Raw genomic sequence first — 18,652 nt, 5'->3', positions numbered from 1 at the left:
GCACAGCTGTTACTTAAGTGTTCACTGATAAATACTGGATATCACATATTATTCAATTTATATCCTTGGGTATCTGACTGAGCAGGATGGCGCTTTTTGTGCAAAGTGATGCCAAAAACAAGCAAGAAATTCCTTAGTTCAGATCATAAAATCACAAATTGTTTTCTATTTGTATCAATCATGCTAATAGAGTAGAATGTAAATAGATGATAAAATTTGAAGTCATACTGGGAACAAACATTCTATATGGGGTAAGAATTTAAAACTATACTATCTTAGTAAACTGGAGCCAATATTTCGTAGTCAAAGAATGAAATGAAGCAGGCAAGTGGAAGTATTACACACCACATGGAAAAATAATGTGGGGCCTAACCAAATAGACATTAGTGAAGCAGAAAAAGACTAAGCATTACAGAATATCAGTGAGACAGTTACTTGTGTCAGAGGCAATTTTGCTTTTGGTTGATTTAAATGGAAATGTTCTGTGTAAAATACAGCTGAAATAATGTGCTACATTCAGAGTGATGAAGGCTTCATCAAAAATATGGTATCTAGTTTTAGAAAAGATACTTTGAGAGGTGAGACTTTGAGAAGGCTTAACAGGAAAACAAGAGTACTAAGTTGAAGAAAGCAACCAAAAAGGTGTTGAAAGAGTATCATGTTTAGTCTGAAAAGGCTGATAATCTATAAATACGTACAGGTTTATTACAAAGAGCATCAGTTGTATTATACTTACAGTGGAAAAAAAGAAGATATAATTGGAAGAAATGTTGTTTAATGTAAAGTAATTAAAAATTAATTTTATATTAGCAAAATGGGTGCTTGAGCTGCAGAACAGTATAAACAGTTTTGGACATTTTCAAGAATAGTGATTGCAGCATTTGTCAAAGGTTATCCTACTGAATTCTCATTCTGGTTAAGAGGTCAAACTATAGCAACCTTCTAGCCCACTGTTGTTTGTTTGGTTTTTTTTTTATTAATATCTAGATTTGCTTTTTTTCTTTTGAATTTAGTCTTTGGACTAAATTTGCTGGATGCAAAAGCAGCGTATTTTGCAATTCCCAGCATGGCCTAAGGTTATAGGGTAGTCTGTTTTGTACATACTTTTATTTGACCAACTAGAAAAAATGAGAAAAGTGGACTGGTTTAAGGCACACAAGACCTTTCAGTGACCTGAAATGTTACCTGATGCTTGTATAAGAACTAGTTGCTCTAACGAGAGAACAGGTCTGCTAACAACTGCTGTCTGCTGTCCCTAATGCACAAGTGCAGCAATTTATGCTCAGTTTGTCATACAGGCAAAAGGAATTTCCTGTTTAGGATAAATAGCTTTTTTTTTTTCCTCTGACAAATGTTGTTTTGGCACTTGGCAGATCTGTTATAAAAGGAAGAGTGTTTCTGTATTGATTTTGACAAAAGAGCTGAGTGCTGCATATTTTAAGTTTTATGTATTAAATGTTTGCAGAGTAATACATTTATTTTAATTTTTTTTTACTATGGGTAGGTAGGTTTCTGATGAGGTGGGAAGTGTTGAGTAGAGTAATAACTGCTTACATTAGTAGCAACAGATCAGTTCTCTGTAGGAATGCAAAGGTCAAGATATTTCCTAGTACTGGAAAATTCTGGATTTTCCCTCTGCCTCTCCCCCCCATATATGTAGCCTATATAGTATATGTATGTGTATGTATCCAGTTATATTTATAAAAGAAATATCCTAAATCCCTAAAACTAGATTTCTGTTGGTATGATTTGACATGGAAGTGTATTTTCCCTTCTGGGGAAAAAAAAAAAATCTGATGCAGAATAATTCCATCTTGTGGTTATTACTGTTTTTGCTTCCTTTCTGAATATGAACTAGGAAGATGATTATTTTTGGATTATTGGACAAGTATCCATGCATATCTCTTCAAAAATACATTAATTCCTCAGGAGCTTATGGGCTTTTTAACTCAAAATTATCTGACAAATTGATTTTGACATTCTTTGTTCCCTTATTTTTTGGTAAGGTTTGCCACTATTAAAAGAAAGTTGTGAGCCAAATGTTATTGATAATAGTTCAGGATACACAGAGGTTTAGAGTTCGGTGTTTTGAATAACATGTATTAGAAGAAGTATAATTTGGATGAAATCAGGAGAACTTTTTACATTTCAGAAATAAATATTCATGTGGCAGAGGGGGAAATGAGGATGGTTTTAAAAAATACCTGCAGAGTCAAATTTTCTTGAAAACAAGCATGAATCAAACTTGAATACCTTCACAACCTGGATTGGTCACATGATTTTCATGCATGAGATTTTGAATGACTTTGTCCAAAACTTCCTCTGTTACCTGACTTTCTTGCTAAATAAATTCTGAATAAGACTGAAAGGTGTCTTGAAATGCTGTGAAACATATAGTTTCTAAAGCTCAATTTAGTAACTGATAGAAGAGTTGTAGATAAAAGCATGAATCTTCTGTCAAGGAGAGTGTCATGATCATGAGCCTGCACAGTTGGCTTTTGATTGGTCTTGTTCCTAAAGGAATATTAAGAACATGGCTTGAGATACTAGAAAATGTCTAATTTTTGAAGAAGTGGAGGAGCAGCATGACCAGATGATTTCAGATGATATCCTGAATCCCTTTTTTTAAAAAAAATGAAGTTGATTAAAGGACACTTCAAGTTGTGTATATGGCATTTATATGGCTTTATTTTTTTTTACATCTTCCAACGTATGGCAGAAGTCACATAATTCAGATATTTTTTAATGGTATTTTTGGCAGCTACCATGGCAAGCCGTGCTTTACACAGTTTAAATACTAATTTCCAGTTTGTTTCCACCTCATACACAAAAGTGTTTACTAATTAAACAACGTTACTATCTACTGACTCTTCACACATCTTTCAAAGTAATGTTTTCTTGCATATTTTCAGATATGGAACAGTTTTGTTTCTCTCTTGGTCCCCCATTTCATGTCTGGAGAGTTTTTATTGTTTTATCATCCCAGTGAGATTATTTTGTTCAGGGAATTTCAGTTTTGTTTAGAATTCTAAAATCATAGTCCATCAAAGTCCATCCACTGCCAAGATCTCAGAATACCTTTGTAGTTGCATTCTGGTTTCTAACCTGCCAGTCCTTCTGGTGATTTTTAACATGTGTAGTTACTTCAATTCCTTTTCTCTAGTGCTTAAAGCATTTTAGTGTGTATTCATGATTTTTCCCTCCCTTTCACTGCCTCCCCACCCCTTTGACATTTCAGGACAACTTATGTGCTTTTGTGTGTTCTTTTTCGTTATTCAGTGGAAGACCATTGATATAGTATTAACATTTGGCTTCATGGCTTGTATCTTTTCTCAATTTTGGATGTATTTGTGGCAGTTTTGCTTTTTTCACCACTCTAGCTGTTTTTTAGCTTAGCCTCTATAATACAAGAGGGAAAGAAATTAACCAGCTTCAAAGGTGCCATTCATGTAACCTTGCATTGAAATTGTGCGTGTATGTGCCCAGAGAACTGGTTCTGATGAGTAATAGAGGGAAATGCTCTAATCTGCCTGTGAAGGTTTGTCAGAGAGATTCTAGTAAAATTGATCAGTCTGAGCTAGAGTGCCTCAAGGAATTGGTTCTCAAAGCAGACTTGAATAAAGGTCCTCCACTGAGCAGTGAAGGCTTCTAAGCTGTCATGAGTCCAAGTGTCTTGAAGAGGTGGTCTTTTGAATAATCCTTTGTCACTGATGATCCTCTGACATTTGCTAGTAATGAGTTCTGGTTTCTCACATTAGTTGAAGGCTTTCCTTGTGAAGGCAGCATTCAATGAACTCTAAAAGAAAAGAGTAATTGTGTTGCAGGTGTTCCCAGTAAATGTGTGTATGTGTCAATATATATGTATACCCCTATGTTTATGCACATCAGTGAAACAAAAAGAACAGTGGTCTGAAATACTGTAACTTTTCAGTTAAAGAAACAAAATTTGCAATAGCATTTTGCTAGGAGACCAAGATTAAAGTTGTTAGAGATCTGAACTGGTTTTGTTCACATTTTGCCTGTGAATATAGCTACACTGGTTTACATGTTTTCTTGATAACTGAATAAAGAAAGTATTTGAAATAAGAATAGAGGGTGGCTTTTTTCAGTTCTTGCTGAAAATGTTTCACAGGAAGTTAAATCTTTACTGTAGGAAAGACTAGTCAAAATAATCTTTGATGCTTGAATGTATGTGTTTAATAGAAGGGTTTATTAATGGCATATGGTAGGTTATATAGCAAAAATGATCATGCGTGTATGAACAGAAGACACTCGTTCTGGGTTTCAGAGACCCAGAATAGTATGGGGTAGAAAAATTCAAGGTATATCTTTCCAAAAGTGTCTGAAAAGGAGGTGGCAGGATTTGCTTTTCCGAAATTGCAAATATTTGCACATCAGACATGCATCCAATTTAGGATTGAGAGCTCAAATCTGCACCTGTTTCTCATTTTTTGAGGGGCAGAGAGCAGTTTATTCCTGCTCCCAGTGCACAGATGGAATAAGCAGTCTCTGTGTGAGTAAATTGGCCATGGTTTTATCTGTAGAAAGTTATATGATTTCCTTTTGTTTTAGTACAGTTTGTATTAAAATAGTTTCAAAATTCTTTGATTTCTTGAATAAATGAAAGAAATGATGGCTGACACTTGGCCATAATGGTGTTTCTACAGTAAACTATTTCTGGTAACACTTTTCATCTGAATTTTACCAGTAGGCATTAAAACCCCTCCCCCTTTATTTGGACAAAAGATGTGAGGTTTTGTACTTTTCTTGGTGCTGTTGCCAAAGACCAGAGATCTGAATAATAAAAGGAAAAGAATTGCGTGCTGCCTCTGGAAGACAGTAATATTCATGTTTTTGCCTTAAAATCTGGAATAGAAAACCTCTAAATATTGTCAAGTTGCGTCTCTGTGTAATGTAACCACGATACATTAAGCAGTTGTACTCTACATTTGTGGATGATGTTCTTTGTAATGATAAAGCTTAAGTGAAGTGTAGCCCTTTTGTTTCATATAGAATTTAAAATAGTTATAGTGGGATGTTATTTAAAGGTGGGAGTTGAATGGTACTTCAGAAGTAATGTGATTTAATTACATTAGTCAGTGCTTTTGTATATGCATAAGAATTATATCTTACTCAGTATAAATACTTCAGTCCTGCTGAAATAAAATTTGAAAACAAAATGCTAGCATCTAGGCAAAATTCCTGCATTTCAACTGCTGAAAATCTGCCCTGTCATTACTAGCTTCATCTGACTGACTTATTACTCTATATACACATAATGCCCTTAAAATATGTTGATTCAAGAAAGTATAAAACATATGTACCTCAGTGCAACAAGACCTTTGTTTTATCTGAATATATACAAAATACACAATTTGGTGAAATATAATGGTATTATGGCAGTTCCTAAGGTCTTTTGTCATGGGTAAATTTGTCATGCGACTAATTAAAGCTGTGAAATGTACTTATGTCAATGGGAAAGTGAACAAAGTTTCTGGAAATATTTTTACATGAATATGTTCTTTGTTTGGCAGATAATTTAAATTTAATGAGGATGTATAGCATTACTAGAAATGAATTGTATGCGTAAGCTAGCATTTTAACTTGGAGGCATAAGAATTGAGGGATTCCACTGCATAGAAAGACTAAATAAAAGATTTTTGTAATGTTCTGTTGATGGATGAGAATGATGATTTATTCTGACCTTTGGTGTTGGATCATCTCTTAGATCTGTATTGTTTCTGACACAGTTCTTCCATTCTTCTTCCACAGTGTATGAGAAGTTCTTAAAGTATTTAACTGATATTATTTTTTGTCTTCCTACTTTTTAAGGGGTCTAGACTGAGAGCAGTGTTGGTTTAGTTTGGTTTTGATTCTACAACTGTTATAAAAAAAAAATATGTTAACATTTAAATTAAAATCTTATTCAAAAGAAGACATCTTCAGTTAAGCAAAAGTATAAAATGACCTACCCAAGTCTAGGGGCGGCTCTCACAAAGTCTTGCACAAGTTCCTAAAGACTCTGAAAACTGACCAAGAGTATGGTTAACTATTGTGTTCTCTAGTAATTTAGAAGTCTTCAACACAAAACAGGGCAAAAAAGAGCATCCCAAAGCACTTTTAGTTGTGCTAGAAGGCAACTGACCACAGTTAGATGCACAAATATGGAAGGAAAATAGTTGTTATGCACAGAAGTTGTGATTTAACAGTACTTCAGCACAGGAATCTTCATCTAAGGAGTTAAAAGGAAAATAATTTTTATGGAAAGCTCATTCTATGTATGGCAGGTAATCCAAAGGTTCTTGATAGAAAAAGCTAGTATAGCTTCTGATCTTAGTTTATTCAACTAATGAGAAATTGGAGTTGACCTTTCCTACTGAGTGTGAGGCAATAGGGCAGCAATGAAGGGCTATGAAGTTGAACAGCCTAAGTTGGCAGGAAAAAAAAGAGGGAGCCAATGAAAAGATAAGGAAATTGGTAGCCTGGTTAGTGCACATAAGGATTCTGAGCATCTGTAGAGCAAAACTGCATTTGTTAAAATTAGTGTTGCAAAAAATTTAAAGGCCAGGATGGAAAGAGTAGGTGAGATTTTTCAGCAGTATGGAGAACAAGGAAGAATTTTCCTTGTGTGTCTGTATTGCGTTCGTAGTTTAGTGGTGGATTAACTTAGTCTCCTTGACTTCACATCAAAATTGTGTAGAAGTCCTCTCTCTCAGAATAAGGAGGAGTTAAATTTGTACTTCCTTATTAACTCTAAGCAGTTTGCTGCTGCCTCTCAGCCCTGAAATTTAGCTGTTTCAATATTTCTGAAGTATCATCTCAGTGGTTTTGTCCACTGCCTACCAGACTTTGTGGTGCCAGGGAGACCTCACTCTCCTCTGACATGTGTGTAGAGGAGGGCTGCCCTCAGTCTATTTAGAGCTAATGCTGGAAAAGAGAAGAGAGAAGATTGAAGAGTTTAGCTATGTAAGTAACTTGCTAGCAGGACCTTAGTTGTACTGTAGTGCCAGGCTAGTGAATAATGGAGCACAGAGCATCTAAATGTATGGGTGAGGAACCTGGAAGACTTACAGTCAGAATGTGAGATTATGGAAAGAGGTTCAAGCTACAGGTGATGTTTAAGTTAAAGACATGAGTGACAGAATGAGATTTCTACTTTGGGTAGAAGGAGGCAATTCTGATGAAGTGGTTTGAACTGTGAAGGTGGTAATTGAATTGGAAGGTTAAGATGTGAAAGGAAAAGAAAGAAAACCACTGACAAAACCCTGAGGAATCTGCATAGAAAACAGAGTAGAGAATGAGGAGAATCTACTTAGAAGAAATCCTGAAGGAGTGATTTGATAAATAAGAAGTGGATATCATGGAAACTGATGAAAGATAAGATTTCATGAAGAAGTAAACTGTATTTTACAGTGGGAAGGGTCAGAGGTTGACGATAGAATGTTGGTTCTGCTGTATATCTAAGAAGTTATTAGAAATTTTGGCAAGAACATTTTTCATTGTTAAAGACAATTTTTTTAAAGCATGAAATGAACAGAGGAAAACTTCAGGGACCAGTTGTAAGTAGTGCATTCTTTGAGCTTGGCAATGAAAAAACAAGAAGTACAATGATAGTCCTACAGATGCACGAGGCACAAATGTTCTAGTATCATTTTATTTTTCTATACCATACAATATATGAACCTATACTAAAAAAAAATATATAGGCTAATAAAGTTGCTCTATTCAGTTTCAGGGCTGATTCTTTTGGTTAATGACATAATCTGTGCTCAAATGGAAGAACAGGCATAAGATTATATAAAAAATAGTTATTCCATATGTACCTAATAATAAAAAGATTTCAGTGTATATGCACACAGTTGCCATAGGGAATTTTGGTAAATTATAATTTAAATAATTTTGAACTTTCCCTTATAGCAGAGAGAAACTAGTTGCTTTAAAGAATATATATGATACATGTTTGTACAGCAGGCTTTGTCCATTACTTCATTGTTTCTACATTATGTTAAAGGGGAAGCAACTGTGGATAAGAATTTAATAGTTCAGCCTGAAAAATAAATTTAAAATACCCTTAAATATCTCAATTGTGCTTGCAACTGTTAATAGCAATTCTTTCGTAGTTAAGATGGGAAATTGATGTATTTTTATTGTAAGGTATTTTCAAAATTGCTTGGAAAAGTAATAGCATTAAGAAAAGAATTAATGTTAAATATCCATTGTTTCTGGTTATGTTTTACATATTTATTTGTTGTGGTATGTACCTGTTGTTCTAACATTGTTTCGATGCTCTGTATGTAAAATTTATGTGCAATAATATTAAACCTGAAGGAGGAAACTTGTTTGCCAAAAGATAATTTGGAAAATATGTTTTTGCAGGTACCTTTTGATATATAATCCTACGGAACAAGAGCGAATTTCAGTGGTTTCAGTCAATGTGAATTCACCCAGAGTTAAATTATTATCTCCTTTGGGAAAACCCGTTACTGTCCAGATTAGTGCTGTTTGGGATGGAGCAACTACAGTATCACATGAAGCATATCAGGTATGCTACCTTAAGTAAAAAGCATTGAAGTATTTTTTTGACAGTTATTGTAGCTTCACAGTTGGAGAAAACGGAAAGCAAACTTCAAATATTGGCAATTCTGTCTTCTGCAGATAATGCCATTAATTCAGACGTTTTAAAGAAAAAAGAAATATATTTAGCATTAATGTTTCTTAAACTGAGAAGTTTTTAAACTTTTGTGATATGATGTATTACATTTAAAGGGTCAGTTTCAGCTGCATGAACAGAAAGTACTGGATGTGTCTTTTTCCCCGACTTTCTGAAGCTGCCTTTTCCTTCAAGTGATAGTCCATACACGCAGTCACACAGCCTGTATGTGCTCAAGCACTCCAGCTGGAAGGTCTTGTAAGTGCAATGGCTTAAGCAGTTAGAATCTGATTTTTTTTTTTTTTTTTTTCATCGAGTTATAGGGGCTGGATAGTAATCTCCATTACTGTTCTAGTCAAGCTAGACAAATGACTTTGAGTCCACCTCTCGTTTTTGGTTTTAAACAAAGTTTCTGAGAATTTTTGAATCATACATCATCATAGAAGATTGTCCACAATGATCACACATCAGAAACTGTATTTTGTTAAATTCTTAGTGATATAATAGTACTATATAAGCTCTATTTTTTTACTTTCAGGCTTACATTCTTAGTCTGATTCCTTTTGACTTGGGAGCCACGTTGAACTTGTTTCAGGATAACATCCCTGCAAAGATAATTCAATAAGTGTCTCTCAGTTGTCCTCCAAAGGGATAATTACTGATAATTGTTGTGGGTTAACCCCAGTAAGCAGCTCAGCGCCACACAGCTGCTCACTCACAGGCCCCAGTGGGATGGGGGAGGGAATTGGAAGAGTAGCAGTGAGAAAACTTGAGGACTGAGATAAAGACAGTTTAATAGGTAAAGCAAAAGGTGTGCACGTGAGCAAAGCAAAATAAGGCATTAACTCACTACTTCCCATCAGCGGACAGGTATTCAGCCACCTTCAGGAAAGCAGAGCTCTATCACGCGTAATGGTTACTTGGGAAGACAAACACCATCATTCCCTGTGTCCTCCCCGTCCTCCTTCTCCCAGTTTTTATTGCTGAGCACAGTGCTGTATGGTCTGGGGTACCCCTTTGGTCAGTTGGGGTCAGCTGTCCCAGCCGTGTCGCCTCCCAGCTTTGTGTGCACCCCCAGCCTACTTGCTGGTGGGGTGGTGTAGGAGGTAGAAAAGGCCTTAACTCTGTGTAAGCACTGCTGAGCAATAACAATCCCTGTGTTACCAACACTGTTTTCATCACTAATCCAAAATATAGCCCCCTACAAGCTACTATGAAGAAATTTAACTCTATCCCAGCAAAAACCAGTACAATAATTAACACTGTTAATTGCCTGAAGAAGAACTAAAATTACATATCTGTACCTCAAATTCCAAGCAAATTGCTTTGGAGATCTACCTTGTATATTACTCTTCTGTGCAGATTACTTTATAGCTCTTAAATAACCAGAGACTAAAAATGAGGCAGGTGCCTTATATTTTCCTGTTTAAATTTGTGGATTTTTAAACGCAACTTAAGTGATAAGTAGGGTCTGTGTGCACTTGATACACTACACACGTATCTTTAATGCACAGCAAATATGCTCAGAACTGCACATCACAGCTAACATTCTTTTTTAACAAGATTCAGAATCATTGTTGCGTTTATATAACAGTAATCTTGATGCTAAGCAAATCAGTGATTCAGACATTTTTGTTTGCTAATTCTTCTTAACATGCTTCAGCTATTAATTTTGGAATGTCATTTGTAATTTTGTATTCATTTATGGAATATGGGAAAAATTCAGCCATCCTAAAATTATTGAAGCAAAAGGAGTTACTCTGAGCATAAATTTAGTATAAAAAGTTGATACTTTACTGTTTTTAATAATGGCTTCTTTGCTCCCAACAGATGTCTTTCGTGGCGCATCTACCACCACTGGGGATTGGAGTTTACCAGCTTTTGGAGGTTCAGAGTTCAGAAGCAGTTTTAGCAGACTATAATATATACACGAGGAATAGTAGGCAGGAGAAGCCAGACAGATTTTTCAAGATAAAAGAGATGCAGAATTCTATGGATAATATAATCTTAGAAAATTCTTACATGAAGCTGTGGTTTTCTGGAATGTCTGGATTACTGGAGGTGTGTTGCATTATGTTTTGAAACACTATGTTTTACTTTTTTAAGAACTTCTGTTCTTATTCATGGAAACCTAAATGTGTCAACTACTTCAAACATGGTTCTCTGTCCTTAGAAAATAAATACCAAAGAAGACGCTAAAAATCATCAAATGAAGGTGGAGTTCGCTTGGTATGGAACTACAAGTAACCGGGATAAAAGTGGAGCTTATCTCTTCTTACCAGATGGAGATGCCAAGGTAAATCTTCCATGTGCAGAGACATTCTAATCTTGAAGTAACTTAAAGCATTCTGCAAATACAGACTGGAAGAGCTAGTTTTCCCCAACACTGAAATACAGCTGTGTGGCTAGAAATAATGCCATCAGTTATTGAAATGATTGGCAGAACTTCATACTTCATGACCCTCAATTTGGGTAAAAACACAGCATTAATTTGAAAGTGTAAAAAATATACAGAATATTTATGATGCACCAAAAAACTTAAATAAGATGCTACCCTTGCAAGAAATCCAGTGAGATGTGACCATTCGCTATCAATAACATAAGTTCACTTTCACTTCCTGTGGTGAAAATGTATAGGACATACTGATTAGTTTCTGCATTTCTTCACTTTTCTGATTCTTAATGTTTCTTTATTGTGAATGAGGCCCTTCCAGTTCAGAGTGTAGTACTATTTTAGCTGATATTAGCATATGGAGTTTAATATAGCAATTAAAATACTGAGTCCCAATTGGTGAATGTAAAGATGGAGTAGCAAGCAACTGTTCTGATTTAGTTTTCTAGGGTTATCAGTATTTTTAGCTGCACAATTATTGGAGGGCAGTGGTATATTTCTGTAAGTTTTCAAACTGGAAATTCAGAAATGACAGTGTTCTTACACTGACTTAATTACCATATGGAATCTACTGTACCACTGTTGGAACTGGAAAGGTGGTATTTCAGAAAGGAAATGATGAGGTAATGAACACTTTTAAGAAACTAGCTAGTTTGCATCATATTTCTTCCGCCCAGTTTCTCCTGGGGAAACTTAAGTTGCATGCATAAGGCAAACTGGGAGTTCTAGGTTTACCACTTCAGGAAATAAGCAAGGGTAATCATTCTTTTGCCCCCCTGCTCCCCCTCCCCCCCCCCCTTTTGCCCCTCCCTTTTTTTTCTTTTTTCCCCCTTCTTTTTTTTTGTTATATGTGTAAATCAGTCTGGAAATGGGCAGAACAGTTTCTTTTCCTTTTAGCACTCTTTCCTAGAAGCACTCATTTTGAGGTCTGTGAGTTGGCAGGTTTAAACCATTTAGTATATTTAGTTCCATAATTGTTTGCATCAGTTATGTTCAACAGAGTTCACTTATTCTTAATTTTTCAATGTCAGTGTTTTTGATCTGTGAATACCTGAACAGTATCACTTACGTGTTTTAATTTTTACCTTTCATCAGCTGCATGGTCACACTTTAGTTTTATTTGATGCTACTTCATCTTTTGCTTATAAAACCAATAATCACTAAACCTAAGAATTACATAATTTTAACTACACTTCTGAATTAGTTGCTTTATAAAAATAATCTGGACAAATCTAGATAGCAAAATGCTATGGTTTGAACAGAAAAAGTCTGTCACATGCCTGCAAGCACCATTAGAAAATAAGGTACATATTGAACTTCTATGAAATACGAAATTAAAGTACATTTTTAGTTAACATTAAGAAGGGTGGTGTGTTCAGCTTTTGTAACCTTTTATACAATAAAAATGAAATCATGATACTTCTAAAAATTCTGCTTCATTAATATACCATAAGGCTCATTTGGCTTGCATTTTAATAACATTAATTACGTTGTCCCACTGGGAATAATAATGTAATTCTATAGTAGTTTCTAAAACAGTTTGAACTAATGATTTCTGTCTTAAAAGAAATGCCATCTGTTCAGGGTTCTCAGTATGAGATAGATTGACTAACGTTTTCAAAGTCCTTGTGTGGAGTGGTGATACGATAGATTACAGGCAATTTGATTTTTGGCTAGGCATGTTTTTCCTATCCTCCTCACCCTATGTATGACTGCAAAATTTGCAAAGAATAATTGCATTTGATGTTGGGTCATTTTCCTTTGATATGACTACAGTTATATGTTTTCTTTGCCTTTGGTAACTGGTTGTTTTGTCACTTTAAGTCTTTTGGTTCCTTTCTTTTCAGTTCTGCAATACTCAGAAATTATTTTTCTTCACCTAGTTTAATTGTCTGTGTTACTATAGTACTTACATAGCCTTTTTGATCGTGAATTCTGCCAGTTTAATTTGGAAACTTGGCACTGTAACATGCTAGGCTTGCAGGTCATGACTTAAAGCCATGTCAGTTTAGAGCACTTAACACATACAGTGCAGCTCTGGTCATCAGTAGGCTATTATGAGTGGATGTCATGTTTTCTGCAGATGATGGTCTGTGTGCTGGAATGTACACAGATCTGAATCTTTCAAGCGGTTCCTTGGTTTAATCGTCTTTATGGATGGAGTACTTCAAAGAGTGCATTCTCACTAAGAAGTGGTAAGCCTCTAGTACCAGCACTAAGTTGGACATCAGCAGAGACCTGGGTTAATGACAATGATTTACACAGTATTAAATAGAAGGTGCACAGAACACTGATAACTCTTGGTCACTGCTCTGAAAAGAATAGCTGGACTTAAGGCTCTATGATAGCATGGCAAACATTGCCATGGGGCAGCTAGACAACCCCCAGTAAGAACAGTCTCTGGGTTTGTGGCACAGGGTCTTGACCGTGGATGATTCTGTCCCTGCTGTCTCTGAAGTATGAAAGTAGTTCAGTGGCAGCCTCAGGTCAGGACACCAATGCAAATCCAGGACAATGACACAGAGCAGAGGCTCCATGCTGCAGCTCTAGAGATAAGGCAGTACTCCTATTGTGTCTTTGTATTTTCTGCAAAACAGAACAAAAGCAAGGTACCAGGGAAAAAGACGCAGTATCTTAATTTTTTTCTTAATTTTTTAAAACATCAGTGCTGCTTAACTGGTTGACAGTGTTATCAAGGTTTGGAAGGAAGGGACTTCCTTGGACCTTACAACAAAAATAAACAGCAGCATCCTGCCTGTGAAGGGAAAACACGTTTGTATCTCTTGTGATTTTGGAACGATAGTTAACTCTGTAAATCTGTTAGATCTGGGCGGGGGTGGGCGGGAATCAGTATTCAATAAACTTAGAAACAGTTAAATGTCTATATTTTCTTCTATGTATTCAAGACAAGTCAATATGTGATGACCTACTTATTAGCCATGTTCAGTGTCAATAGGGAATAGAACAAAGCAGTTTTTTCCAAAGAGTCGGATGCTAAGTGTTTGTGGGATCAATGTGAGTGGTTAATTTTCTTGTTTTATGAATCAATTTTTCGGAATGAAAGTGGACTTTTTTGATAGACCCAGAATGGGAAATTGTGATTCTTCTTCAGGCAGCTGTGTCTATGCACACATGTATGTACAACTTGATCTAGGTACTTACGTACCAACAGAATATATAGGAAGAGAGATTTATTTTTTTCCTATCCTGCAGGATCTCTAGTGCTAGAGCTTTTCTCCCTTTTTTACTCTTCACATTTTGTCTCCATGGTTGGACTTCCTTTACTGATGATGATATCTGACTTGTATAGCTGCAGCTGCTGCTACTAGCTGCACGAAACTTTTTTCATGACAGGTCCTTTTTTAATCTGTCAGGATTACCTGTTGCCTCTACTTCTCAGAGAAGAACATATACCTGAGTTATCTAAATGCTTGGCCTTCAAACCTAAGGAAAAGATAATGGTATCTTTCTGTGTTTAGGTGAGACGGGTATGTTCCACTGACCAAAAGGAGAGAGACTATTCATTTAGAGTATCCTGCTGTATCCATCTTTAGATCTTCCCTCTCAAAAAGACAGAGGATTCTCATTCAAGCATAGTCTCCTTACTTTTAATGCTTCCCCTGTTTTTGCATGCCCGATAACAGGAAAAGACAAGTACGTGAGTGCCATTAAGTGGAGGGTGCTCACAATACTCAAGAATTGGCTGCCTTTGAAGTGTCTGTTCTTTCCTCGGTGCTATGTATTTTCCTCAAGCATCATATCTATCACCTAACAATCTGCCTCACATATTGGTAGGGTTGTTTTTGGAGGCAAAACTATTAAAATGACAACTGTCTCTCTTCTGCCATGTAATTCTTAAAACACAGTTCGCAAGAGTTCATAGTATTTGATTTTTCTCCCCCTGCCCCGGCTCCGCCCCAAGCATGGTCTAATCTCAAACCCTGATAAATGAAGGGTAATCTACTGAGAAGCAACTTTTCTTGAAGGCTTTGTCTTGAGTTCTTTTTTAAAATCTCAGGCATATCAAGAGCAATTCAGTCTGTGCTGAAAAACTTTCCTGTGGGTGTAGTTTATTTGACTTCCACACCATTAGTGTACTGCACTGCCAGAAATTTCTAGGCCACGCTAAGGTGCTTATTAGTGCTTCACTTGACTACAAGGGGAAAGGCTTATTGCCCATGCTTCATGCCTTCAGGCTGCAATATGTCATGCCAGCTTCTATGCAGGCCAGTAAACATTTAAGTGAAGGCACCTCTCCAGTTATCTCTGCCCCTTGGGCATTTGGGCACCCGATTTGATGCCAAGTATTTTAAGGTATCCTAAGGAGCTGTGGGATATTATTTTGGTCCGAGTATTCTCCCTTAAAATTTCTAGCTCACACCACCCACCCACCCACCCACCCCAAGGGGAGGTTGTCATATTTCTCTTGAATATGAGTACTGAAAAATGGTTTCTGGACCCTTTGACCCATAGTTCTGTTATCCTGATTCTGAAAATACTGCTTTCCAGGCTCTAACAAAAACTGCCACAGCAGGCTGCTGAATCTTGTACAAAGGAACTCATTCCATATGAGACCCAGATATTTTTATTCCTAATTTAAGGTCTGAGTAATCAGAATCCTTCACACTGGAAGGTCATTTAGTCCAAGCTCCCACTCAAAGCAGAGTGAATACTGAATTCAGACCAGGCTTTGCCCAATCAATTTGTAAATAGCTCTATTGTTTTGTTCCTTCCACTTAGAAAGGAAAGTGATTTGTGTCTGAGTAGTAAGAGGCCTATTTCTGCATCTTAGTCAGACTTTCACATCAAAAGTATCTTTATATTTCAGAGTCAGGACCAGGATCATTTCACAGGCCTCTGTGCATCTCACCAAGGATCTTTACAATGATACTAGAATAATTGCACATTCAATGCATAAAGATGTTTTCCTGCTTAAAAGCTTGATTCATTGAAATGTTTTCAGTGTGGCAAACCTGGTCAATTATCTCTTTATGACTATCAAGAAATCACTTTCTAGCATTAGTGCTTTTCTAGGCACTAAATATGAATTAGGACGCTTCCCTCTTCTCTCAGTACCATATTTTTTTCTTCATTTTTGCTGAAGCCCAACAATCAGGAAGCAGTAGGCATCCTTGAGAACTTGAGTATACATCATATCTCCACTCTTTGTATCAGAAAGAACTTGTCTAACCCCCAAAACCACATCATAGCATGTGCTTTTGTAACTCTCCTTCCTCATTTGTGCCTTTTCCCTGCACTGTGTCGGAATTAGAGGCTTGCAAACTCATTTTGATACATTTCCCTCAATGCATGTGCTAGTGGAATCACAAATTTAAAAAATACATTAGTTTCAGACAATATCTGCAAAATGACACTTAATTACGTTTCTTCCGTATCACCTCATCTCTCCATGTTGTTCAGAACGGTAAGTATGGTTGCCTTTATCTTCAGCTGGGGAACTAATCTGGCTACATGCACAGCTTAGAGACTCTAGTGTGTGAACTTAGTGTTTGTGGCAATATCCCAGAAGCTGAGAGTTGTTAAATGCATCTTGTTTCAGCTTTCTACTTGTATGGGAACAATGTATTTTGGTTGTTGTTTTCAATGTCACAGTCATGTTTTATACTAACAAGCTAGATGGAACAGAGTTCCTCCAAGTATTTATTTGCTTTTTGTTTTAAAAAAATTACTTCAGGTAATTTTTTTTTTTTTAAGTGCACAGCCTTTTGCATTCCTTTGTCACTCATCCAGCATCTCTCCATTTTGCTTGTTTGGTCCTTGATAGCTCCAGTGAGAGCCCTAGTGAGAAATGTTCTTACAAACAACAGAAATAAGCCCATAAGAGAGGTGTTACTTTGCTAAGAGAATGTATTTGGCAGGCTGCTGTTCACGTAAGTAGTATTCTTGTAGGTAGTAATTGGCAAGGGTATTTGCTTGGCCTGAAGACCTAAGGTTTCTCAGTTCATTTTCTGAGAGTTCCTTTAGCTTCTGTTTCAGTCCTTCATTGCTAACCTGAGGATCTTCACGTTGCCCTACCCTGAAGGTAGGTTTTTGAAGGGTTTGATTATTACGTCTTCCTGACAGTGATCCAGTTCCTCTGTGGGATTTTAATCTAAACATATACTTCTAGGAGCGTGTAGTCACAGGTTAAATGAGTTTTTTCTTCTTTACCTGTGTATGATAGATAAGCAGAGAGGTAGCAATCTCTTCTGCCAGAAGAAAGGGGAAGATTCAGCCTACATTTACTGATCTTGGCAGTTTTTCATGGAAATAAGAGAACCCAAAAGCCAGCTCAAATTCTAACCTAAGATCTGGTCTTCAAATTTCCTTTATCCCAGCATATTAATTCACCTTGCTTCCATGCCCTCCTAATACTGTATTCCTCCTGTATTTCTTGGCTGGCAAATGGATTTTGCATTATAGGTAACACCTGTCTGTCTTATGGACAAGATGAGACCCCTTGAAAAATATTCCATCATTTTTTAATGTCAGCTGAAAGAGTCTTTTGGACTCCTTAACTCATTTTGGTTTTTGTACTGATTAACTGGATAAAACATTGTAGATCACCAGTAGAAAAATCCTTCTCTCCCTAAAACAACGAATCTTACCGAAATGTAAGCAACTATGATTCCTCTACAAAACTCCTGTACAAAGTGTTCCTGTAGTTGATAGCTGCAGAGTTGCCTCTTGGAGCTCTGGCAAAGCTTTTATTAACAGTGTTCTGTCTGAAGCTTTAAGAATAAATATATGAATAGAAAGGCAGGCTTTTAGTCTTTGAAAGTCTTTCAGTTTCTTCTTTTATACAATACTTCTTGAAATCTTCTCTGTGAATATACCTATAGTTATGTACTCAAAGAAGAAGACTGGACGATATGTACCTGTACTTATTCTTCTCTGACATGTTTTGTCTGTATGTATGTAAACTTCATTTCCTCTCTTCCTCAAGACACATTTGACCTTTGGTTTCCTTGCTTGAGAAGAAAGATCACACTCTGTGCTTCTTACGACATTGGTACATACAGGAGGCGGGCAGCCACCCTCTAAGACCTTTCTGCTTAGATCCCTCTGAATAACATGTTTTTCAAGTACTTGGCGTTTTTTTGAGTGACGTCTTTATGTGTTGCTATTGCCCTATAGTGGGTAGTTGCATGTGCGGTATTTTCATTTTTGGCTTTGTGCATGCTTAATATTTAACCTATTTTTACCTTTGTAACCATCCATGTATTTCTATATAGTGTATAGAGTTCAGTTTGGGATCAGCTGTTTGAAAAAAAAGTCATTGTTTGCTTAGCTGAGACTGAAAATACTGTGACTACATGGAAAAATAATTTTCTTCATCTCTTTGGTTTGACTATGGATAGGTGAAATTTCTGCTAGTCTTTGAGAGACATTAATAAGAAGCCACTGTCCCTCTTGAGGTTCCTTAATGGTTCCCAGCTCTACCCTGCATTCCAGGGGGCTTCCCTGGCAACTGTAGCTGCTTTTGATGAAGAAAAAGCTTCCCCTTTCACTTTCAGAAGGATGTGCAAACTGATCCACAAGACAGTGTAGAGGCAGCTTTCCTCATGCAGTGTGTACCACTGATATAGTAAGCTGTGAGCAAACCAAAG

General features: G+C 36.5%; 1 protein-coding gene across 5 annotated transcripts in view; it reads left to right on the top strand.

The window, feature by feature from the left end:
* The window catches only part of MAN2A1 (mannosidase alpha class 2A member 1), a 119,087-nt gene that overhangs the window by 69,104 nt on the left and 31,331 nt on the right, over positions 1–18,652 (top strand). For all 5 annotated transcript variants that reach the window (XM_087741592.1, XM_087741590.1, XM_087741591.1 and 2 more), the window contains 3 exons: positions 8,377–8,542; positions 10,481–10,711; positions 10,824–10,946. In XM_087741592.1, coding sequence (XP_087597718.1) covers positions 8,377–8,542; positions 10,481–10,711; positions 10,824–10,946 — 520 coding nt within the window. The remainder of the gene's footprint in view (positions 1–8,376; positions 8,543–10,480; positions 10,712–10,823; positions 10,947–18,652) is intronic.

This window comes from Nipponia nippon, unplaced genomic scaffold (genome assembly GCF_047370975.1).
Source record: "Nipponia nippon isolate SJK-2023a ecotype South Korea unplaced genomic scaffold, ASM4737097v1 scaffold_8, whole genome shotgun sequence".
Lineage (NCBI taxonomy): Eukaryota > Metazoa > Chordata > Aves > Pelecaniformes > Threskiornithidae > Nipponia > Nipponia nippon.
The sequence above is the reverse complement of the archived record's forward strand: the minus strand, read 5'-3'. Positions and strand labels throughout refer to the sequence as shown.